Source organism: Passer domesticus, chromosome 10 (assembly GCF_036417665.1).
Source record: "Passer domesticus isolate bPasDom1 chromosome 10, bPasDom1.hap1, whole genome shotgun sequence".
NCBI lineage: Eukaryota > Metazoa > Chordata > Aves > Passeriformes > Passeridae > Passer > Passer domesticus.
Genome location: NC_087483.1, coordinates 17,849,786 through 17,874,152, shown reverse-complemented (window position 1 = coordinate 17,874,152; position 24,367 = coordinate 17,849,786). Strand labels below are relative to the sequence as shown.

The 24,367-nt window shown below is 35.4% G+C and overlaps 2 protein-coding genes across 11 annotated transcripts in view; one reads left to right on the top strand and one right to left on the bottom strand.

The window, feature by feature from the left end:
• Positions 1–24,367, top strand: part of ADAM23 (ADAM metallopeptidase domain 23) — a 67,300-nt gene that overhangs the window by 22,540 nt on the left and 20,393 nt on the right. For all 9 annotated transcript variants that reach the window (XR_010369128.1, XM_064434112.1, XM_064434111.1 and 6 more), the window contains exons 5-22: positions 9–91; positions 765–828; positions 3,049–3,121; positions 3,618–3,694; positions 4,568–4,633; positions 7,059–7,130; positions 9,505–9,671; positions 11,428–11,512; positions 12,280–12,370; positions 13,959–14,007; positions 15,150–15,249; positions 17,647–17,718; positions 18,482–18,568; positions 18,723–18,803; positions 20,716–20,766; positions 21,237–21,300; positions 22,557–22,662; positions 24,093–24,212. Coding sequence is in view for 8 of the 9 variants with exons in the window: in XM_064434112.1 (XP_064290182.1) it covers positions 9–91; positions 765–828; positions 3,049–3,121; positions 3,618–3,694; positions 4,568–4,633; positions 7,059–7,130; positions 9,505–9,671; positions 11,428–11,512; positions 12,280–12,370; positions 13,959–14,007; positions 15,150–15,249; positions 17,647–17,718; positions 18,482–18,568; positions 18,723–18,803; positions 20,716–20,766; positions 21,237–21,300; positions 22,557–22,662; positions 24,093–24,212 (1,508 nt within the window). In the remaining variant the exon portion in view is untranslated. The remainder of the gene's footprint in view (positions 1–8; positions 92–764; positions 829–3,048; positions 3,122–3,617; positions 3,695–4,567; positions 4,634–7,058; positions 7,131–9,504; positions 9,672–11,427; positions 11,513–12,279; positions 12,371–13,958; positions 14,008–15,149; positions 15,250–17,646; positions 17,719–18,481; positions 18,569–18,722; positions 18,804–20,715; positions 20,767–21,236; positions 21,301–22,556; positions 22,663–24,092; positions 24,213–24,367) is intronic.
• MDH1B (malate dehydrogenase 1B) overlaps positions 9,671–24,367 on the bottom strand; it is an 87,359-nt gene continuing 72,662 nt past the window's right edge. Inside the window, exon 11 of one of the 2 annotated variants that reach the window (XM_064434126.1) lies at positions 9,671–10,545. The gene's annotated coding sequence lies outside the window, so the exon portion shown is untranslated. Of the gene's footprint in view, positions 10,546–24,118; positions 24,258–24,367 lie in introns of those variants that run through there. The other variant, XM_064434123.1, reaches the window with a different exon arrangement.

The following is a 24,367-nucleotide window of genomic DNA, read 5'->3' as shown; positions in this document are numbered from 1 at the left end:
ATTATTAGGGGGGAGAGCATTGTTACTACCATGGAAATATCAGAGGTGTGAAGGATTCCAAAGTTGCTCTTTCAACTTGTAATGGACTTCAGTAAGTGCATGTTCTCATTTTTTAAACAAGGCTATAACCGATTATTATTCTTGAATATTGTCTCTTAATATAGAAGGAACTGAAGTATTAGAGGCTCAAAGATGTTTTATGTTTTGAAAATTTTCTTATTCTCATTGGAATTAGTGTTTTGATGCTGTCTCATGAAACCTTTGAATACAATAAATGCAGGTAAATATTTCCCCAGATAACTTATTATGGTAAAGGATAAACAAGAATTACATTTTAGCAGTTTGTATACTCAGTATTCATATATGATTCTGTCATAGAAAAATTGATCTTTTTGTTAGATTGTACAAGGAAAAAATGCAACAAATTACCATTAATTCCTTCTAAGTGCAGCTCAGCTGTTGATTATATTTTGCATGCTAGGATGTGTCATAGGACTTCCTTTTTCCAAGGTCAAATCTTTACCTCTTTTGGTATTTTATCATTGCATTGCCACTGCATTTAGTGTTAGTCCATTAAAATATGCCACATGTCTTAATAATCCCCCAATCTTGGCTTTAGCTACAAGTGGTAGTAATGAACATCTATTTAATATTGGTCAGTTTTTCAGCCCTAAGTTTGGTTTTGTCTTATCAAAATTCATATCCTGGAATCAAACCGATTGCCTTGTAATCCTAAATATGACTTCTTTTTCTCCATGTTCTAGTGGCATGTTTGAAGATAATACTTATTTGTACTTGATAGAACCAATGGATCTGACCCACACTGCAGTAAGTTTATTTTTGTCTAATTTATTTGGTTTAGGAGACTGCTCAAGGAATAGAATACCAAATAAAAGTATTAGAATAATTCAATAAGTGGTAGGTCTCATGCATTAATATGAAAATGAAAAGTATTTTAAAACACTTGATTTGAATTTGTTTAAGGTGGCAATTATGTAATTATGATTTACCTATGATTTTTTTCTGCTTTTCTTTAATCCTTTGTTTCCTACTTGCTGTTGGTCATTTAGATGCTGGAAACAGGCAGGTAAAACTGTTTCCCATAGCACATGGTTATGGATTGTCAAAAAGTGCTTATCAGTTTGCTCTAGTACTTGAAGTAAAGCGTTTATAGATTCATTGGAAGGATCTCTGAAATTCATTTATACATTCCTCTCTAAATAGCTGCATCAGGTTGCTCTCGGCCTGCCATGATTCCACAAAAAGCATGATTAAATAGATAATTACATCTGGGTATCTTAAACTTTGTACGTCTCTAGTCAGTGGTCATTGTATAGCTTAAGTGATTGTGATCCAGCATATCCAAATGCAAGATTATGCTGGATCAGCGTATAGGACTGCATTTATGCAAGTATTTTGCTATTTTTAATTTTTTTTTTATTTCATGTTTCACTTGTACAACCGTTTCTAAAACTTTAGCTGTTGGTACAGTTTACAGAGTTTCACAGACAGTAGTAAAACTAGGTCTATTTCTAACCTCTGAGTGATTTTCAGCGAAATGATTTTGCAACATTGAGACAATTCTCAGGGTTTGTATCCTGCTTGGTCTGTAGGCTATACTGCAGATGCTGTGCCACAGTTCTCAAGCTTGTCTCGCTCTAGTATGTGACAGTATATGTATAGTATGTGACAAAAAGTGATGCTGCTGAAACTTGTAATGACTGGAAAGCTGAAACTAGAGTCTGAATAAAGATCTGCAAAATCATTGGCTGATGCTGTCAAACTGGATCAACGTTCAGAGGCCCCGGTGTCATGTGGACAGTCAATTATTGGGCTACAAATGAAACTTCAGAGACATGGGAAAATATTACACCTAAAAGAGTCAGTCTGCCCAGGAGCAGCAGTACATGCTGTGTATCTGTGATGTAGCACATGTTCATAAAGGTTGCAATTCTAAAAACTGACAACACAGACACAGTAAATTCATGGAGATTATGTTTATACAAGGAAGAAAAAAAAATTGACTAAACTGTTTTCTTGCTTAGTATACTACCAGGAAATCTCTCTGAGTGGTATTTCAGTAAAAATTGTAAGTAGAGCAAAAGTTATAAAAGTGAGATACCATTTGCCAACTCAAGGTTTCAAGTTGAGCTCTAAATGAGAAAACAGATGAGATACATAATTTTCTCAAGTGTACTGGAAATAATGCAGCTTTCAGAGGCTCATTTTTTATTACAGTACATGAGATAATTATCTTGAACAAAGCCTTAAGCATGTACTTTATTCAGCTTGATTAATCTTAACTATAGTAGATGCTATGTAAAACTCCCTCTCCTTCCCCCCAAAATCTAGCCAATGCGTGCTGTATTGTCCTTCAGTGTGCTGTGTGTTTCTTATGGAAGTTACAGAACAGTAGCAACCTACCCTTTGATAAGAATTGCTTGTTTTGGCAGGCTCTGCAGAGGAGGTGTTACGGAATAAAGGAGTTATTTTCTAGAGTAGATACTCAAATGTGATAATTTAGGGTATGGCAGATGTCTAAAGAACTATGCATTAAAAATCTTGTCCTTTCAAAGTGTGGAATACACCAATAAAACAGGGTGAAAGGATCCTCTTAAGGATAGCATACTTATTGGTTTCTTGCAATTTGCTGCAATTAGGTTTTTTTTCCGTAAATAGCAGTAGTTGCTTTTTATCTGTGGAAAAAAGATTTCAACCAAATGCCAACATTCTAGTTTGATTTTTTGGAATAAGGGATCTGTGTTCTCTAATGCTAAGGCTTTTAAATGACTTTTTTAAAGGTAATCTCCAAGACATCTGTGGCACTTTTTTTTTTTGTAGAGTGGTCAATTTGGTGAAGCAGAGAGGCTCTATGATTTGTTCAGGATTGCAAATAAATTGCTTCTGGTTAGTACTATCCCAGATTGGTACTACAGTTGCTTGTGTTTTATAGAAAAAATGATAAAAATTATAAATACTGAAAGAAGTGCCACATTTTTCACTTGATGTTATTAATTAGTATAAAATTTCACATATTTTTCTTTTCAGGACAGTAAAAGTAGGCCACATGTCATCCAAAGAACTTACGGGACACAAGCCTCCAAACAGCTGCGAGACCCTGGTATGTTTTTGCTTGTAAATTTTTAAATATTGGAAATAATCGAATATATGACTTGGAAAATTTGAGTATTGAGCTAGCAGTGTTTGTGAAATTGCTAGTTATTTAGAAAATCTTGAAAAAATAGATATTTACCTGCCTTTTTTAACAATTATTGCAACGCAATATAGATTTTTCAAAAGGCAGCTGTAAGATTTTCCTCCACAGACCTGTATTTAGCTTTTCTCTGAAAATCACTGAATTAAACCAGTGATATTAATGTTACTGAGGCAGTGAGATGGAAGAAAGTGTATATTCTAAGCCCAGGTTATGCTTTCTTCACATCTCCTTGCATGCTTTAAAATTTCTGAATTACTGAGTTTTGATATGTCTTCTATCTTTTTAAAAATGAGCTTTTGGATAGCAAGGGTGTTTCTAATGTTTATGATCTTAATTTACTTTTGGTTTGGATAGTGTACATACGTAGTTTAAAATAATTCTTAAATTGTAATTTTTACAGACACTGACTCTAGTTCTGAATGGCCCTTTCTGTCTGAACTGCAGTGGCTGAGGAGAAGAAGAAGAAGAAAGAGAGCAGTAAGTAGAAGTCTGACTCTGAGTTAAGATCATTTCTAAAACCAAACTCATTAATTTCTGTATTTTTTAATGTCAAGAGAATGTAGGGTTTAGGAAACAAGTATTTTTAAAAGCTTAATATTGTCCCATAATACAGTTATCAAATGAGAAAACAAGACTTTGCTTCAAAAATAGAAAATTTGGAAGAAAAGTGATAAACTTTCTAAAGTCATAGCAATGTTATGCATCAATTAAATTGAAATTTAGTAGTGGAAATTACTTTAGAATTTTAATTTTTTGTCTGCTTGAGAATGAAGAATGATTTTGAATGAACTCTTGCTACTTTATAGATGCCTGATTTTATTGTCACTTGGCTCATTAAGTAGCATGATTATATCAAAATTCCAAATGAGGACACCAAGAACTGCGTTACTGGGAGAACCTAAGTGGGCAGTCCTCATGATCTTGACATGCATATGTATCAGTTAGGGGAATAATGGAGTTAAAGGAGGTTTTCCTGAATTTCTTCACTGAGTTGCATAAGCCACCCCATATTTTTGAGGATGCTTATGTTTTTAGTAACTTCATTCCTCATGAAATCTGTGGTGAATAGTATGTGATGTAAGGAGGAGGAAAGCAGTGGTGGTGTCTGCACTGAAGCAAAAAGAGTAGATCCTGAGCTTTCCTAGTGATGGTGCTCAGATTCTCAGGCAGTGTTTAAGTTACTGGAGCTATGATTCTTTACCCTACTTGCATTTGTCACCCAGTTGTTTACTGCTTTACGTACCCTAAACAATAGATATTTTATATGTATATATAACAAAATCAGCTGCACTTATTTTTGAAAATAACTCCATCTTCATGATTTCTCAAAGAATTTCTTTAATTCATCAGTTATCTCGTGGTGTCTTTGAAGAAATGAAATATCTGGAGCTCATGATAGTCAATGACCATAAAATGGTAAGTATATCAATTCAGAGGTAATCTTCCTTTTGGTGACAGTTTGTAGGCTGATGTACAGCCTACAAATTGTCACCCTTTTTTGGGCCCAGGATTTTATTTATCAGCAACTATTAACCATTTGTACTGTAAGACACACTGTAGGCCATAATACCTAATGAAACTTAATGTTACCTCAGAATTTCTGGGGCAATTATATATTCAAAATGAATCTGGAACACTTTGGTATCATGTGGATAAATTAATATGCCCATAACAAACAAAGTAAAACAATAAAACATTTTTGTCCAGAACAAACACACTAAATGTTCTAAAATTACATCCTATCTTTGAAGTTATATAGAAGGAGGGTCAGAATTTGTTACTTTGAGTTTAGTTTTACTAGTTTAAATTTTAATGCAGCAAAACATGTAGACAAAACTCTGTTCTTCATGGCTATTCCATATTTATAAACAGGAATGATATTGGAGTGCAAAGTAAGTGGTTTGTTTGATTCAGAAAGTGTTTGTTATTAAAAAAACCAAAATGCATGGTGGGAGGAAAGCCCAATTTTTTCCTCTTTTTGTCTTGAGGGATGACTGGAAAAAGTCAGATAAGTGATATTTGTTGTAAGCATGACTTCTTTTTTTTTAATCAAATTTTACTGATACAGTAGTTTTTACTTATTTTATTTGGAAGTAAAGAGCTTTTTATGTCTCTCACTCCCTGCTGCAAGTTTCCCAGTGCCTTATGGAGTTATGGACTCTGTTGTCAACACTAAAGGATGATATTTAAGAGCAAGAAATTGAAGATGTCAGAACAGGATGCAGTAATTAATACCTGTTGCAGTGCTGAATAGACACATAATGTACCCTCCCCTCACCTGTCTAATAAATCATAGAAGTAGTCTGGGCAAACATAGCTAATATTTTATCTGTGTTAATTTAGCACTGTGGAGGGAATTTGAATGGGTGGGAAAAATAGGACAGAAATTTCTTGAGCTGTTTTCATTTGTGAAGCCACCTGGTAGGAAACTACTCTTAAGAGTGTTCAGGTGTTGGTTATTTAGCAGTAGGGCACAGTAACTGAAGTTATGGCCATTTTGTCTATGCCTGGTGTTCCTTATAAAGAGAAAATATTCCTATGTCTGTCTCTTTCTCCTGGCCTCTTGTATTGCAGACGTGCTTGAAGGGGCTCACTACACTTATTTCAGACACTGTTGTTTCCTGTAAAGCTTTATTTGTTAGAACTTACAGCACAAGATTTTTTGCTTCATACTTATCAGTGACTTAGAAGCAGATAGTAATTCTTTTCAAAGAATAAAATGGACATACTTAGGGAAGTGATCACAGTCAGAGCTTGCCAGTCCAGGAGCTCACTAAATAGGTTTCAAGGTTTTCTGCTTACCAGGAGAGGGCATGTTTCCCCTGCAGCAAAGGTCTTTGTTGGAAGAACTATCTTAAACCTCCTTGATCATTGTGTTAAATGATTAATAGTGTGTATTTTCACAATGTTTCCTTTCCTCTATCAATAAAGATCTCTCAACACATTAAATTTCCCCCTGTTCTAAGCAATTTCATGTTCATTTTCTGTGAAATTTTGAAGAACTATTTTTCCTATCTGCAAATCATACTATGTAAAGTAATCTTGGTTTATAATTTTATATTTTCTTGAAAGTCATAAGGATTCATCTTCAGATACCATAGCTACATCTTTAAAAAACTTGACTTGGAAGAGAAGGGGCTTATGAGCCAGGGTGAGGGAAGACATGAAACCATTGTAATGACATGCACAGACATTGTGAAGCAGAATTTGTAATACAGCTCATCTAGGTCTATTAAAAAAAAATAAAGTTAGGATTTATTGTATATTCAGCTTAACTGTTTTCATGTTCAAACATATATTTACTTTTACCATGCACTCCCTCTTCCATTTTGCCTTTTCCTATGACTACTGCTACATGTCACAAAAGTATTGTGCTGTTGTAGAAAAGGAGGGCTTTGCAAAGAGCTGTGCACAGGATAAGTGGTAAATGTTTCATCTTTATGTCTTATAATTAAAGTGATGGAATGTGGCTACTACAGTCTGATATGTAACTCATCAGGGTAAGTAATTTTAATGGGTAAAGCATCCTCTCAATTTTGAGCTCATGTTTATGTTCTTGTTTACCTGTAATTTTGTCTCAAACATTTGAACTCTGATTCTAAACACAGTATTTCTTGTGGTTAAATGCTCCTTTTACAGTTGGGAAAGGCTGTATAACATACATGGCTTCCTTTATCTTCCAGGGATTCTTGAATATGAGATATAGGCTGTGATCTGAAAGGTCTTTTGAGTTTTTCCCTTACTCTTTCTTAAAATATTAATTTTACTTTCATGCTGTAAAAATAAAGAATTAGTAATAAATATTTAAGTTCTCACTGTGTTCTACTTTCTCTTCTTTTAGTTCAAAAGGCACCGTTCTTCAACTGCATACACAAACAATTTTGCAAAGTCTGTGGTAAACCTTGTCGATGCTGTAAGTATCAATATTTCTTCTGAAAACTGATTCACTGCCTTCTACTTTAGCGCTGTATTCAAAATGTTATAATTTTCAGATACCAAATTTCAATTACACTTTAAAGTGCACTTCTAAAGTTCCTCTGCAGAAGAATAGCCTGGGGTGAATGTATAAGAAACTCCCAGATTATCTGTGGCATTTTTCTTAAAGCTTGCAACTGAGTTTGCCTTTGGCAGGGGTGATTTCATTATCTGTCAGCAATTAAGAATGAGATTTAATCAAATTTATATTTGTATCTAACTACAAGTGATTGAAACTGCAACGATAGCTCACAAGGGAACTATAGCTCATATATCTATTGGAAGAAAAAGTGAGCGTGAGTAAAATAAATCTCTATTTATAGGTTAAAAACAAAAAAATGCCACTGTACTACATTATAAATAGGTGGAACTGACACAGATACCATAAATTGTATCTGTGTTAAATTTAAAACAATTTTGCACACAGCATATAAACTAAAAGTAATACTTGTGGTAAAATTAATTTGGTTTTTTTTTCCTCTTTTTGATACACATGATCACACATGTTTCAGAGCTCTGTGTGTAGTGAAAACAAGTAGATTTTCTACTAGGGATGAATACAAAGGCTACCAAATGCTGACTCTGAGTCCCTTTTCCATGTGACATTATTGATTCCAGTGGAACTGTGTGATATGATTCAGTGCAAAACATTGTCAACAGTTTGACTCGGATGAAACAGTGCAGTATTTGTTCTTACATATAAAGTGTACTGGATGTATATTGAAAATTTAGGTGAATATATTTATAATATGTGAAATACCAGAAGTGTTTTGGAATATTTTTCTGTAATTATGTGAAAATGCCAATAGCCTAAAGAAAAAATTTCTAGAGCAGATAAAAATGTAAATAATTGTAATATTTCTGCAATTTATATTGGACAACGCCAAAGAAGAGGTCGCATCTTTATTTTTTTCCTCATCTGATAATTATTTCTTTCTTCTGCATTTTAACAAAAGTTATTTCATCCATCTTTTCTTTCTCTATTATGTTTGTTTTTTTCCATTTTTATCTGTGTGTACGCAGAAACACAAGCTTCATTCTTGTGTAGAATTCAGTCCCTTCATAGAGATCTTACAAAATGACATCTTAATGACTTTTTATTTAAATAAAGCATGAAAAAGAGCAGGATTTCTGCCTTGTTATTCTCTTGTGTCCATAAGGTGTGGGCTGTATTTTTTACTGATTTGTTGGGAAAAGAATAATGGCTTTCAGCGGTCTTCAGGTTCTTTGCCCCCTCTTCCATTCTTTTGGTTTTTTTGCTTCAGGAAATAGACATTTCCTCTCACAAGCAGAAGTAGAGTCTTTATTGATCCACCCCTGTGTCATTTCAGGCAGTTTAATTTCATTGGGTTTGCTCATGTTGTAAACTATTTTCTGTGGATGCTCTGAGCCTGTCTCCCTGAGATTGAAGCATGCCAATACTCTCTTCCTTCAAAGGTCTTGGACAAGACTGAGCTTAGCTGGTTCCTATCTCTTGTTTTTATATTTCTCTTTTTTTCCTAAGCTGAGTATTATACATTGACTTTTTAATAAGGAGAACACTGTCCTGGTACAAAACTGGGTTTCTGGTGAGGGTGAATAAGGAATGCATCTTTTGTAGATCTATAAGTTCTGCATAACCTTAGTTAATAAAATTTGACATATTTTGAACTGAACCTAAAGACAGCAGTAGGTTTATGTCAGAATAAAGTACCATGCACAATGTTAAAATGCATATTTTAACACTGTTTTGTTATTATTGTCTGACTGTTGTTTCCTTGTCTACTGCTACAGTAACATTAAAATTTATAGAAAAATCAATATTTTTCCTTAATTCCACTCGTGCAATGTGAGAATTAAGTGATCCTACTATATAAATTGAAATCCAGCATTAATTAAAATTTGGATTTATTGGAAAACTGAGAAATTATTTCATTTCAACTTTAAAATAGTCTTTCACTACTTTTTGAGATAGTTCTTTTATTTTTCCTTGAGATCACCCAGAGTACCTTTACATTTCTTCTTTGCAGATTTTTGCATAAGTTTTCTGCAAAATTCAGTGGCAAAGTTATTTGCCATGATAATTTAAAAAAAATTGAGTGGCTCGAGGAAAAAAAAGCAACTAGGATTGGTTTTTTTCCCCCTTCTAAAACGTAAAATTTAAGTAGATCAGACTATCAGCTTTTAGGGAATGCAAGGCATTGCCAGCTAACTGTTTCCCCATGTCTTCCTCCTGCTCTATCCCTCTTGTCCTTCCGCTTCACTCTTACTGGCTAGCTGTGCATGTTTGACCCAGTGTTCTACTCCTGTGCCTGTCCTGTCTCTGCCCTCAGATATACAAGGAGCAGCTGAACACCAGGGTGGTTCTGGTTGCTGTGGAGACTTGGACAGACAGAGACCGCATTAACATTCACCCTGACCCTCTGCAGATGCTCCACGATTTCTCCAAGTACCGGCAGCACTACGTCAAGCAGCACGCCGATGCTGTGCACCTGCTCTCGTATGTATCCTTAGAATGTTAGTTCCTGTCTGCTGCTTTTCTCCACTTCTCTCTTCTTTCTTAGTTTTTTTTGCTTTGTATTCTCTGTATCAGTCAACATCTGCCTTCCTTAGGAAGCTTAATGATAGGTGTAGTATATACCATGGTCATGTCGATAGATATCTATAATGATATTTCAATGTCTTTGCAACCTGGAGACAGTGTCACTTGTGAAGTGTCTTTAGATGAGCCCTTAAGGACACTTAGCTTTGCTAATCAGGTGTGTAATGTGCTGCTTTTCCAGTTATGATCAGGAGAGGGCAGAGCTGACAGGGTTATGTATTGCCACAAGAGTGTTCCAGTTAGTAAATTTGTGCACATTTTTGCACATGTGGCTGCAGTGATGATTTGTTAATGGAAGGTCTTCTCCTTTAAAGCTGTAATGAATTGTTCTGAAACACAATGCATTTTGAAGGGAAATTCCACTTGCATCACTAGGCTCAGCTTCAGCCTTGGGCAAGGATTATTTTACTTCATGGCATTGTAAGCAAAGAGGAGGAAATGTGTGTTCCCCTGTGCAGCATAAGGAAAGATCTTGAGCTGTCTCCCAGCAGCATGACATACTGTGAGGATGGAGTAACTAACGTCTTCCATCGTGAATATATTTTCTCCTGTAGTTCATCTTCTGCAGAAGAAGATAAAAACAGGGGATGAAGAATTTCCTCCAGATTTCCTTAATACAGGCATCACAATACAATGCTGATTTTGTTCTCCATAATACAGGCACAGTGCAGCTGACATGCACTCTTAGTGACTTCCATGCATGTTTTGTGTCACCTGCTGAAGAGTTTGCCAGCAACAGGCTCTTCTCATGGTGAAAGGTATCAAATCTAACCTGAAATACAAGAAGTTCCATTTAAACATAGGGCAAAAAACCCCTTTCACTGAGAAGGTGCTCAGATGCTGGAACAGGCTGCACAGAAAGACTGTGGAGTGCCCATGCTTGGAGATGTTCCAAAGCTAGTGGAATGTGGCATGCTCCAGCTGAGCCTCCTTGGAGCTGGGGAGAGATGAGCTAGAACATTTCCAAAAGTGCCTGCAGTCCTGTCTGTTGTAAAGCCCCTGGCTGTAAATGTTTAGTTAAGCTGCAGCCTGAATGTTCTGCTGGCTGTTAGAATGTTCTGAAAAACAAATACATACCTGTATGGGGTAACCTGTCACTTAAAAAAAACCCATCAGTTTTTAAAGGTTAGGTCATTCATACATCCTGCAGGATCACTGTAGGTTGCAAGATTAAAGAGCACTATTAAATATTTTTCCCTTTAGGTGTCTTTCTCAGTCTTTTCATTTGGATTTAAAACTTAAATTGGTTTGGATTCAGATAATAATTTTTAAAGTTCTCAGTACTAGTACATTTCAGAATAGAATTCCTTCATGACAAATCATAAATTGGAATATATTGTGAACTTTTTAAAGAAATATTACCACTGTATTGTCTTAGGAGTCTGACACTCAAGATTTCTGTGCTTGGTTGGTTTGTGGGTTAAGACTGATTCTGACTCTACAAGAGAAAAATAGTATTTGTGTCAAAGCTTATATAAAACCATCTCTCCCAGTGTTTATGTTCTGTATGTAAACTTGCAGTTGCTTATTATGCTAGAAATAGATGGATGTACATGAAATCTATCCTAGTGTGTGTGAGAGTATGCTCTTTCAATAAGCTCTCAGTGCCCAATGTCAATGTGTTATAGTTTCTTCATTTTTATTTGTTTGTAAGGAATGTGACATTTCATTACAAAAGGAGCAGCTTAAGTTACTTTGGAGGTGTTTGCTCTGTGGCCAGAGGAGTAGGAGTGAATGAGGTAATTTTTTTTTTTCATGACTAAAGTGAAATAAAGTAGAATGAATCTCTACATTATAATCTCAAGAGTTCATATGTTTTAGTATCCAGGGCTTTAAAGATAATTTACATATTAAAAAGTTAGGATTCTCATGGCCAGCCTTCCTAATCATAATCAAACCACTGCTCAGAGTGCCTTTCTTTTTAGAGAGTATTTCTCCTGTCTTCATTATTGTCTTAAAAAGAACTTGAATTGGCTTTTATTGTATTTAACAGGAATTTAGACCCAAAAATCTCAGGAGTATTTGAAACACAGCACTGAATATCTTTGTCTTAGCATTGTAAGACACTTGATCTTCTGAGGTACCAATGCCAATGGCATGTAATTCTTCCTGAAATTTTTTAACATTGAAATTATAAAACAAATTGTCCCTGTGTATTGATGTTTTACTATTATTGTTATTTTTTTCCTCAGTGCAGTGTTAAATTGATAATGAAATTCTCCTGTTTTTACATGGGTTAAATCCTATTATTACAAAATTGTATTGCATATGTATCAAATAAACTTATTTCTTTAGATTAACCAGCCCTGAGATTAGGAGAAGAATATTTTATCTGTTATGTACTTTATTGAGTTTATTTTCTTTGTATGCACGCAGAATTGTGATTGACTGCACAGAATTATTGAAGTTTTAGGTATGTGGTAAGGCAGAATGAGGCAGTGTAATGTTCATTGCAATATCTAATGGGTTTTTGTTCTTTTATAATTGTGCTTCTCTTGGAATGCAGTATGGCCTCCCTTTGCCCATGGCACAGGAACTAGCACAGAGTCTTGCTCAGAATCTTGGAATACAGTGGGAGCCGGCCGCCAGGAAGCCGAGTATGTACATGGAGTCTTTTGTCTTCTTTAGCTACATACAAACACTTCTTTTGTTGTGTTTGAAAGAAATGCCAACATTTCTGTAACCACAGAACAAGAATTGCTGCTTTTGGAAATACATGTAGTGAAATTTCAGCCTCACCAAAATAAGAACCTCCAGTTTAGCGACATTTTGTATGACCTCAGTGATGTCATGTGTCGAGGTTAGATTCATAACCAATATTCAAAGGTATATTGGTAAAAACACCATTAATTCATTTAATTTAGAACTCATTTTCTATCATCATGAAATCTATAAATCCAATAGAACAATCTTCTTGAAATGCAAAAATACCTGATTTACAGTTGAAGAAATGGTGAGGAGTTGTAACCTAGTCCAGTGTGACATTTCCCCATTTGTTATCTTGCTGCTTCACAGTCAGACCAGATTTGTGTTACCTTAACATCTCTAGAGTGTTGGTACAAAAACTGCTGCAAACCCCTTTTCAGGGCTAAAGAAAATTGCTTGGTTTTCACTTGCATTTTGTAAGGAGTTTGGCTACCTGCTCTCTTTGTTTCCTCTTAAAAAATGTGAATGATAATGTTGACTTCACTGTGGAATCAATTCAAAAATCTGTGAATTAGGAAACCATGCTTAGGAATATTGTTTTGTAAAGCATTGCTTTTGAATTGTGTAAACTAGCAAATTACTAAACTATTTTCTCTATAATTGTTTTACAGGTAAAACAGAGTTCATACAATTTGGAACTCAGAATATTTTTTAACTGAAAAATAGAGGCTTTTGATATGATAACTTAGTGTCCTTATTTGGATGCCCTTTATAGGGAAAGATTAATGAAAGACCCGGGGAGAGTAGAAATAACCACAAAAATGATCTTTGGATATTTTCCATGGAGAAACTGTGTTTTTCCAGTAGTATCTATGGTGCATCTACCTTTGGTAGATAATTTTATGGGCAGTTTGCAGCTTCTGTTTTACCAACCATAAGGTGCTGATCTTTTGTTTTTATGTTATGAATTTGGTCACTGTTGACTTACGTGCTGTAGCTGTAAGTAAACTGTAAATCCATTTTCATTCAACTACTTTTTGGAATGAATGTTTGATTGGCTGATAGACATATTACTGTTAATAATTTTATGCCAAATGGAAAAAGCCTGGCCTGTCCAGTAACAATCCTCTTTCAGGGTATTCTGTATTTTTAGGGAGGAGAAAATGTAAACATTTAAACAAAAGGTGAACATTTAAAATCATCAATATTATGTGTGCTGCAGACAGCCTTGTGCTGCCTGTTTATAGAGCATGGAGGAAAGAACCTTGCCAACTATTTTTAGCTTTGTGTAGTGCCTGAAATTTTGTTGAGCCTGCAGAACCTGCAGATATGGTAATCGGAAAGTATTGTATTTATTGAAGGTATTAGTATGTCTTCAAGTGGGCTGGTTTCCTTTTTGGGGCTAGAGTTTGTACAGCCAAGCAACCATCAAATCCGTGTATAATTAGTCAAGCTCCATTTTTATAGTACTTTCTATTTATTGTAAGCATATTTATAACTTCTCTCCTTTTCTGTTGTATTTTGGTCTTGTCTGAGAAGAGTGTGACTGCACTGAATCCTGGGGTGGTTGCATCATGGAGGAAACAGGGTATGTCATAAATATCAGTAATTGAGGGCTCTGGAATGAGTTCATAGTTTATATGATGGCAGAAATACTTATGCATTGAGTTTTATCCAAGCGTTTTAGTGCTAATAAATGAAAAACTAGAAACAGTTGGAACTCAGTCCTTGGGTAAATAAATGGTCAGTGAAGTCTGAAGGGGAAACACATCTATATGGGAGGAACTTCATTCCCCTCCACCCTCACACACTGCCAAAGATTCTTTTCTCTATACTGCAAGTAATTGATTAGAAAAGGATAACTTCTGAAATATAGGGGTTTGAGTCTTATAAATCACTTCCTGTCAGTATCTTGATGACTGTGGAAGCTGGATTGCAACAATCACAAAGAAAATTACAAATAAGACAGAATGAGCTTAGTTCTTCAGTAGAGTTACTTTGTGGCTTCCCTGTAGACTTGTGTGGAAATAGCTCAGTGTGGAAATAGCTCAGTGGCAGTGAGCTGTTAGGAAAGGAATGGTGAACCTCCTTATGGCATGGTTACCCCAACTTTCGTAGTGTAAATAGATCTCATTCCCAGATCTCAAAACATGACTAATAAACATATCAGACATTTTCTGAGTGAGAAATTACTAATAAAGTACATTTCTAATAGTCTGGGAAAAAGATTATATTGAGGAAATACGAGAGAAGTCTGTAACATTATGCAAAAACAATTATTTTTCTTCTAGTATAAGAATTAGGGAGACATGCAAAGAGATTAGCAAATATCAGAAGAAAGTGGGATGTATTAAATTGTGAAACTTCTTATTGTAGCATCTTGTAGGTGTTAAAAAAACAACCTGAGAGGATACTGGATTATGCATGCAATAGAAAGGGTGACTAGCAGCTACTATGGTAATGTGGGTTTACCTTATTAAGAAGTTTAAAACCTACGGTTTCATATACTGTACATAAAGCAGAAATATAAAAAAGGCAAAACACTATAAAATTTTTCTTGTGTTCTGATTTTATGATTTGAGAATAAGACTGAGTTGTCATACTGTTGCATACAGTGGTTGTAAGAAAGTGGGATTTACAGTATTTTAAAAAAGTTGTGACCCCTTTGCCCCTTTCCAGTAGCTGATGGTGTTTCAAGGCATTTACTCACCTAATTCTTTGCCATTTTAGGGTATACCATTCCAGGAAATTCTCCAAATGCAGCATTGCAGAATACAAAGAATTTTTACGTCGTGGGGGAGGTGCCTGTCTTTTTAACAGGCCGACAAAGGTAATAAATAAGTTGGTAGTCTTATTTAGTCTAGGACATCTCTACACATTGTAATGAAAATGTAATAATTTCACTGACATCATCTGTTCTCAATTTTATTCAGATATCTGTGTGGGTATTTTCTTGAGGTTGTAATTAGCTGTTCAGCCCCTTAACATTTAAAAATAATATTGAGAGGAATGCAACTTGATTTCCCTAATTCTTCATACTCAAATAATGATAAATGTCACATTCAGCATAAATTCACTTCTTATTAAGCTGGAAGTAGTGCAAAATAAATCTGGAAGTGTATGCTCCACCTATACTCAATTCTTGGACTTTGTGACTGAGGTTGTTAAAAAGAATGCTACTTACCACACTGGGAAATAGAAGTCCATAGCTGATTTCATAGAGACAGTAGTAACTTTTGGTTGTTCTCAACATTAGCTTAATTTAATTTCAAATATACATCTAGCAAACTATCATTCATAGCTGTTTCCTTCTGCCGTTGCTTTTTTGCCTAAAAACTTACCAAGGTCATAATTTTTCTAAGACAATGTTAGCCTGACATCTCTGGAAAGCTGAGCAGTATAAAAATATTCCATGTGGCTCTTTTTGCCAAGTAAGAGCCATCCAAAGCATTAGTATTCTATTTAATCATAGTGTCAAACTGCTGTCCTTGTAGAATTTAATACCACATGAGGCTATTAGGCTGTTCTGTTTACTGTGCTATACCCTTTGGTGGACCATCACCTTGCACAATTAACTAAAAAAAAATTTTGCTTGTTCAAGAGAATCTTTTGAAACTTTTCCCAGGGTAGCAATCTTTGCTTATAGAATAAGAGTGCAAGAATTCTTACACAAAGGAATAAGTAGGGAAATAGAAAAACACAGCTTCAGTTTTGCGAAGTAATGTGAAGTTGTCAATTTGACTCAATTTGACAGAATAAAAATCTGATTTATTTTGGGGGAAAGGCTCACGGGGAAATGATTGAATTATCTTTAGATATTATCTGTGCCAGTGCTTCACAGCTTTAAAGTACTTTAGGAGGGAAAAATAGTCATACAATGTTTAGAATGCTTTTATTTAGAGGTCAGGAGGAAAAGGAGAAAATTGTGTGTTTAATCCTTTGGTAAGTAAAGCAGAGTTGTTAAGCAGTTACCGTGATGCCATTTTTAAGATTATATCCTGAGTTAAGCTCTGACGTGTATATGAACATTAAATGGTTCCTGTTTGCCATAGGAAATTTGTGTGTGCCTGCTTGTGTTCTGTACTTTTCTTGTTTGATAGAGAAATGAATTTCAGTTTCAGAGTAAGCAATCTTGCTGTTTGCACCAAAGTGTAGTAGAGACAGGAGCTTACAGAGGGGGGGGAAAATAATTAAATGCTTTTTTTAATCTGTCAGCGTTACTGGTGAAGAAGAGTGCATATGGATATTTCTTCACTATTGTTTTGCTTCTGACAGCCAAAATTGTGGTGCTGTTGATTAGCTATGTGGTCAATGCAACAAAAGTGAAATGCTGTATTTCTTTTTTACTAGCATTATAATTCTCCTCCACCCCAACCAAAACTACCAAAGAAGAATTCAATACAAGTTTATATATAATTTGTATTGTATTATATGTTGTGTTTCATATCTTGCTGGTTCTCCACAGCTTTACTTCCACTAAGCCTGTGCAGAAAGGTTTGCTCACATCTTTCACCCTTAGATTAATCTGTTCACATTTTAACTTGGTAACTTCTTATTTCAAGCACGTTGTAGTGGATGTCTTTCTGCTGCTAATATTCCAGTTAAATTGGTGATTCCTGATATTCTTGTATTATTTTAAAGCAGACTTATGTTGAAAACAGACAGGCTTCTTACAGAATTATTTCTGTGACAAGAATGAAAAGTACCTTTAATCAAAATTACAATGTGTGAAACCACTATAGAATCTGCATCATCCTGAGCTGCAGAATTTATCTGCATTGTATGTACCTGGTTCTAGGATTGGCTGTTCAGTAGTCTCTGTATGTGGTTGTGTATAACTTACTAATAAGGCACATAGGACTTCCTTTTGGCAGTATTTCTTTGTGTTTATTATTTTCATGCACAAACGTTGCACAGGAACAGACAGTAGCTCATTGTATGAGCAAGTGTGGGTACCTGAGCAAATCCCAAGAATGACATTGTGGACCGATTTCTTGAAGGATTTGACAGAATACTGGGAGTCCATGGAACAGGAATGAAGTTCAAATGTCATCCCCTTAAATGTTATTGTAGTGTCTCTCTATTTATCATGCTTGTGATGGCATGGCAGCTGCATTGGCTGGGACAGCACAGTTGTGTAGCATTGCAGAAATGGGTTGTGTGTGACACAGAAGTCACTTGATGCTAATTTTATTCTTACTTTGGAATGGGGGCTTTTTTCTTTTAGCTCTTTGAAGCCACCGAGTGTGGAAATGGATACGTAGAAGCGGGAGAAGAATGTGATTGCGGGTTCCGAATGGTAAGTGGAGTTACAAATTGCTCCACAAGTCCTTCTTATGAAATTTATTAAGATAAATTAAGTGATTGGTAAGAGAGGAGGGAAGGATTATGGAAATGAATTTGTTTTGCCTGTTGTTTGGAAACAAGTTTGTTAAAAGCCTGTGTTAAAACATTTTTTCAAATGACAATGAGTGCAAAGATGGTGTCCTCTGAACACCTGTTCCTGTTACGCCAATGACAAGATACAGCTGTTTGCCAGCAGTTTCTGAGTTGCACTGGACAAGTGCTTACCTCTTTGCTTTTCCTGAATAGCATATGTGGAGTGGGAGACTCCTCCCTGATACTTTGGATACTGGTGCCTGTTTTCAGACAGAACAAGTAAACTGTTGTTTTCTTCTCTAGTGCAGAAATAGTCCAGTAATGTTTTTGCAAAAATCTGCCCTCCAGATTTGAGTTCTCGTTCTAGTATTTAAATATAATTGCACTTGTAATTAGGTTGGGAGTTTTTTTCTGCATTGAATAGTTCAATAGAACTAAGGAGCATAAATTTGGCACAGGCCTCAGGTGTGAATCCCTGTGTTGCTATAGCATTGTATGTCACTGTTTTCCATTTAGTATTTGAGTACTGCAAAGGCTTCTTCCAGCTGATAATTTCAAATCAGCAGTGCTAAACTGAATCTTTTGTCTGCTGGTACATAATAATTTGATGTTGGAAAGATTGTGAAGAAAAAAACCCTTGTTTAAAATGGAAAACTAAACTTTTTGCTTATTTTTTTCTTCAGGAATGCTATGCAGACTGTTGTAAGAAGTGCTCTCTTTCTAATGGAGCTCATTGTAGTGATGGACCCTGCTGTAACACGTCGTGTCTTGTGAGTGTTGCTGCCATATAGCAGTTGCTCTTTTCAGCTGTCCGAGGCAGTCACGTGCAGCCTGTTAAAGTTCAGAGTGTGTTTTAGGTAGAAGGAAAAGAAGCAGCTGATGTAGATGTATTCCTAGTGCTAAACTATGTTTTTCATTTTCTAGTTTTTCCCACGAGGTTATGACTGTCGATATGCAGTGAACGAGTGTGACATTGCAGAGTTCTGCACTGGGGATTCTGGACAGGTATGTGTGCAGAAATGTTCTCTGCTTGCACTGCCGATGTTTGTTTGCAGTATTTTTCTTGTATTCATTAAACAGGAAAATTGTATTAACAAACTGCACAGTCATGTGCCCAAAATGATGATGTAATATTGGAGTGTAAACTTATGAAAACAATAATCTAAGTGGACTCAAAAGATTACTTCTCTAGGTTTATTTGGCTTTTGTAAGTCTTGGGGTTTTGTGTACAATATTTGTGTCAGGCATCCTTCTTTAGTTGTTGCCTGGTCTATAACTTAAATAATAAGAATACACTGCAAATGTGAATGTATTCAAAGGTAATAACATTAAGATTTTATGAGATAAAATGGCTTAAAATATAATTGTAAAAAATTACAACTTATTACAACAAATTACAGAAGTATGGAAACACAGACTCATTTAGATTGGAAAAGACCTTTTAGATTGAGTGCAACCATGAACCCAGCACTGCCAACTGCACCACTAAACCATGTCCCTAAATGCTGCATCTACACGTCTCTTACATACCTGTGGGATGGAGATTTTCCTGTGTCTCTGGGAAGCCTGTTCCACTGCTTGACAACCCTTTTGGTGAAGACATTTTTCCTAATATGCAGCCTAAACCTCTCCAGCACAACTTAAGGCCATTTCCTCGCATCCTGGGATTTGCTGCCTGAGCAGAAGGGGCTGACCTCTATGTCTCCATAACCTCCTCTCAGGGAATTGCAGAGGGTGAGAAGGTCCCCTCTGAACCTCCTCTTGTCCAGGCTAAACAACCCCAGATCCCTCAACTGCTCCTCGTAACACTTGTATAAAGTGTGTTATGTTTTCTAAGAGTATGCACATGTATGAGAATTTTAAAAGTTGAGGATCTTATGTATTTGTCCTGGAAACATTTGGCTAATATAAAATATGGGAATAAACAACAGCCAGAATGTTTGAATTTGATTTCTTTTAAATAGTTAACATCCTGTATGTTTTCCATTTCACAGCAACTTTGGTGTTTTAGGTGATGTATACTCCTTTTCAATATTGAATGTTTATATATTTATTCTGTTTATATAAGAACTTCATAACTCATGCAGTCATCTACTGCATCAAGTTCTTAGCCTTGAAGAAATGAGATTCAGGACAAATCACAATCTCTTTGGGCATTGGATATAGTTAAAAATGCCAATAAATTAACAATAACTTCCTTTAATTTTATCATCTGAGACATCAACACATAGACAAGTAGCTATTGGCAATACTTTATCATAAATCTCTTACTCTAGATGGAGCATTCTTAATGAGAGAGAGAAGGGCTTTCTCAAGCTGCCCTCAGAGTATTGGCTAACACAATCCAGTGCAGCAGCATTCTCTTTCCAAATTTTCACAGGTCCCTTCTAGATGAGGAAAAACCTTAAGAATGGTTTAAAGTGAGTCCTTACTTTGATAGTCTGAGGTTTCTGGACCTAGTGACTTTTTTTGTACAAAAGAATTTCCAGTGCCAAGGGAACATAACAATTAAGATCATGAAGCCCCCTAAAGCTGTGTAAGCAACAGACTGCTGGGCTGTGACCAGGTGCTCCCTCACTGTTGCAGTGGAACTGAAATGCATGTTGTGGCAGTGTAGCAAATGTATCCTCAGTATTAGCTACCAAATATCCTCTTACTGAACACATTGACTTTCATTTTGTCTCACCTCGTTAATTTCTTCTTGGAATATACAGGAAGTTAGATCTGAACATTGTATTAAATGGATCAAGATGTTAATTTTTTTCATTTCTATTTGTAGCTATTATTGCACTAATTATGTTTTCAACCCCCTTTACATGTTGTCCAATTTTCATAAAAGTAGGAAAATTCCATATGTGATACTCTGATGTATTATTACTGTACACATGACAAAAAAAAGATTCTTAATTTTTTTCAGTGTCCACCAAATCTTCATAAACAAGATGGGTATGCCTGTGATTCTAATCAGGTATGCAATGTTTTAAAATCCCTACACATCAGTAAATAGAAATCAACCAAATACACATTCTTGTTTTGTTTTGGTATTGATTTTTAAAAATGGTGTATTCCATATTTCTTCATAAATTTTATCCTTTAAACATTAATGTTGCTTGTGTTTTATGCACTCTATGAATAGTAATGATATCTACTTAGAGTGAAATCCACTTGGTATCTCTACATTTTATATGTAGATATTTTATTACACTCCATGTTAAGTTCTTTCCAACGATGTTCTTTCCAACTGCTTAAATGTCAGTATGTATTGGACACAGACTGGATTTGGGAATATGGGCCAAAATGTGTACTTGATCTACCCAAATTCATGGAGCCTACATCCCAATATGCATGTGAATGGTGAAAATGAGACATTTGTTGTGGGAGGGGAAGGAGATGAAGTTGTTTTCAGTTCCCATTCCTAACATGTTCCATTTTGTTTAGGGTCGTTGCTATAATGGTGAATGCAAGACAAGAGATAATCAGTGCAAATATATCTGGGGATCTAGTAGGTCAACTTTAACTTCCTTAAATGTATTTTATTTCTAGTTCATTCCTGCTTTTCCTTTGGATTTTTCATGGTTTTATTTTTTGTTCTTGTCACTACAAGTTGAAGTTTTCTGATCAGTAGGGTGAGTAGACGGCAGTGGGAAAATGGCTTGCTTGCCAAGTGGAATTCTGCATCTGGGAGTGGTGTCAGTGAGAGCGATGATGTGGCTGCAGATCTGGGTAGGGCAGCAAATGCTGCTGGGGGGAGGGGCTTGAAGATTTTTTGGGTATAGTTCAAAACCAGATTTTTTGGCTTTTCTTTAATGACAGTCACCAGTTCCATTATCCTATTAGTGGTTCATGGCAAAGCTGCTCCACCTTGCCTCTCCTTCCTATACTGTTCTCCAAGTCAGGAAAGTTAGTACATTGGTGTGCACTTAAATATGCATAGTATGGATTTAAGTCCAGAGGTGTTGAGTTAAACAGAATTGCAATTGCAATGGGCTTTGCTTGCAGCAGAGAGGGGCTGAATGTTCTGTGTAAGGATTTGAAGACAATTCAGCAGAGTAGAATTATCAGGACATCCGGTGCTCTGGCATTTGTTGTGTTCTTGGGCATTTTGTCTAATCATAACTGCCACTGTGGCCACTCTGTCTTATTATTTTGTCTTCCTCTATATAATTGTTGTGCTTTTCTATTTTCTTTTTTTAGATTAATTTTTAGAAAAAACAAATGAGCTCATCAGTAAATAATTATAGCTTTAAAACCTGTTAGTTCAGAATTTTACTCCTAAAAATAAAAATTACACTCCGTTCAAGTTTGGTTTCCTGTGAACATCTGAAAAATTGAATAAAATCAACATTGAGTTGATGTCAGAACATATGCTTATCATAAATGTCCTATATAAAATCTTCTGAAATGCAGATCAGGAAAAATTGCAGTGAAAAACAACTAGATTAAATCTATGTGCAACTGTTATGAAGCAAACAAAATTAGACCACAGATGAATTTCATATGCAGAATACAATACTGCATATGAAATCATGGAGGCTACTTTTAGAAGTTCAGAGCAAATTTTGAACATATCAGTAGGTATTTCAGTTTAGGGTGTTCTCCCTTTTAGTCACTGGAAAATACCAGCTGTGCACATACATGTGTATTTAAATTGATGTTTTGTATTAAAAAAATTACAGAGAATGGCTGCAATAAATTATGCAGGTTTCAAAGCTGTCATGCTGCTAGTGAAAAACATGTTTCCTTTATCTTCATCAACAGAGTCTTCAGGATCTGACAAATTTTGTTACGAAAAGCTTAATACAGAAGGCACAACAAAAGGAAACTGTGGGAAGGATGGAGACCGGTGGATTCAGTGCAGCAAACAGTAAGTTCAGCTTGGTAGAGATTATTTGTAATTTAAATAGATTGGTAATGGTTTAATACCGTCTACTTTTTCTACTTTTGCATGCATGTTTCAGCAGCTTATTTTGCTTTATTTTGAATTTCTTTTCCCTCGTGAGGTTTGCATCTTGACAAAATTGCACTCTGACAAATCTATAAGTGACTCGGCAATAGACTTGTAAATAATTCTAGATTTTCAGAAGAATATACTGTGACTTCCATTATTTCAGAGTAGCTGAGGGACAAGACAGCAAAAAGTCACAAGTTCATGACATAAAAACACCTCAGCCTTGGCAGGGATAAATTAGGCTGCAGATACACACATTCTGTTCTGGGACTGACACCAGATTAGGTTGTTTCAAGTTTGTTCCAACCTTTATTTTCACCAGAGAGGACCATTAGACATTTGGATGCCATAGAGAAAAGGCCTGATTCATTTCCATGTGATCATTACTAGATGAATGTTTGATTAAATTTACTTTTCAATGTAATGATCATTAGTGGATAGACTTAAATTTCTCCCAATTTACTTCTGCTTTGTAATTTTTAATTGCATACATACAAATTTCAGTTTTGGAATAGTATTTTCCTTCTTTGACTATTTGATGCCTGCATAGTGGATTTTTTTATATTATTCGTTTTTAGATAGGATCATAAGGAAAGGAGTTGTTTAATTTAGATGAGGATAGTGTGTTCTAATGTGTATGTTAAACCCCTCATTTCTATAAAAGCTTTTCTTTCTTGGTAGAGAGATGCAGGACAATGCTCTGGCTGAAGGGCTGTTTATGTTCTTTGCAGTTTTAACAAAGTCAATTTCCAGCATTCATTCATCTGCTTCTGTGACTTAGGACAAGCAGTATTAGTTAATATCCTTCTATTGAAGATAAAAAAGATATGTTGTATATATTATACAAAATATATTTAAATACATGCAGATATAAAATAACATTAAAAAAGAAGATTCTTTACCAAAACTTGGGCACACACAACTTCACACTAAAAATTTGTGTTATGGTTCTGTTGTCCTGCAAGGGAAATAAAATGCAATGAAGATTTCAAACTTGACATTAATGTATGGTGTGTAAGGTGCCAGGGAGAGAGAAAAGCAGTTCAGCCCAACTTGACAAAGCTTTGTACAGTTTGGCTCCTCTTACTTGTACTGGATTGTTCTTAGAGCACAGATACATTCTGTGTTCACGTGAGCATTCACTGGTGCATTGGAATGAATGATGACTTGTTTCTGCCTTTTGTCATTTAAATAATATTTTATTTCCAGGCTTGCACTCTGAAAGTCTGTCATGTGGCTTATGGTAATATATTACTGTGATCAGCAGCACCATTGCCAGACTCTTTTTTTGTAAGTTTACTTCATATTATTCCAGTAATATTTTGATTTTTGTTTTCATTTTCCAGTGATGTTTTCTGTGGCTTTTTGCTCTGTACTAATCTCACTAGAGTTCCACGAGTTGGTCAAGTTCAAGGAGAAATTATCCCAAATTCTTTTTATCATCAAGGACGCATAGTGGACTGCAGGTAAAAGATAATGCAGTATTCCAACATGATTTATCTCTGTCAAACCTAATTGAATCAAGAGAGACATAAATATGAGAGTCCGTGAATTTTAGGTAATTGCAGCAAAATCATTATTCTGAGTGGTGTTTATTTTGGTTAAAAAAAATCCCCAAACT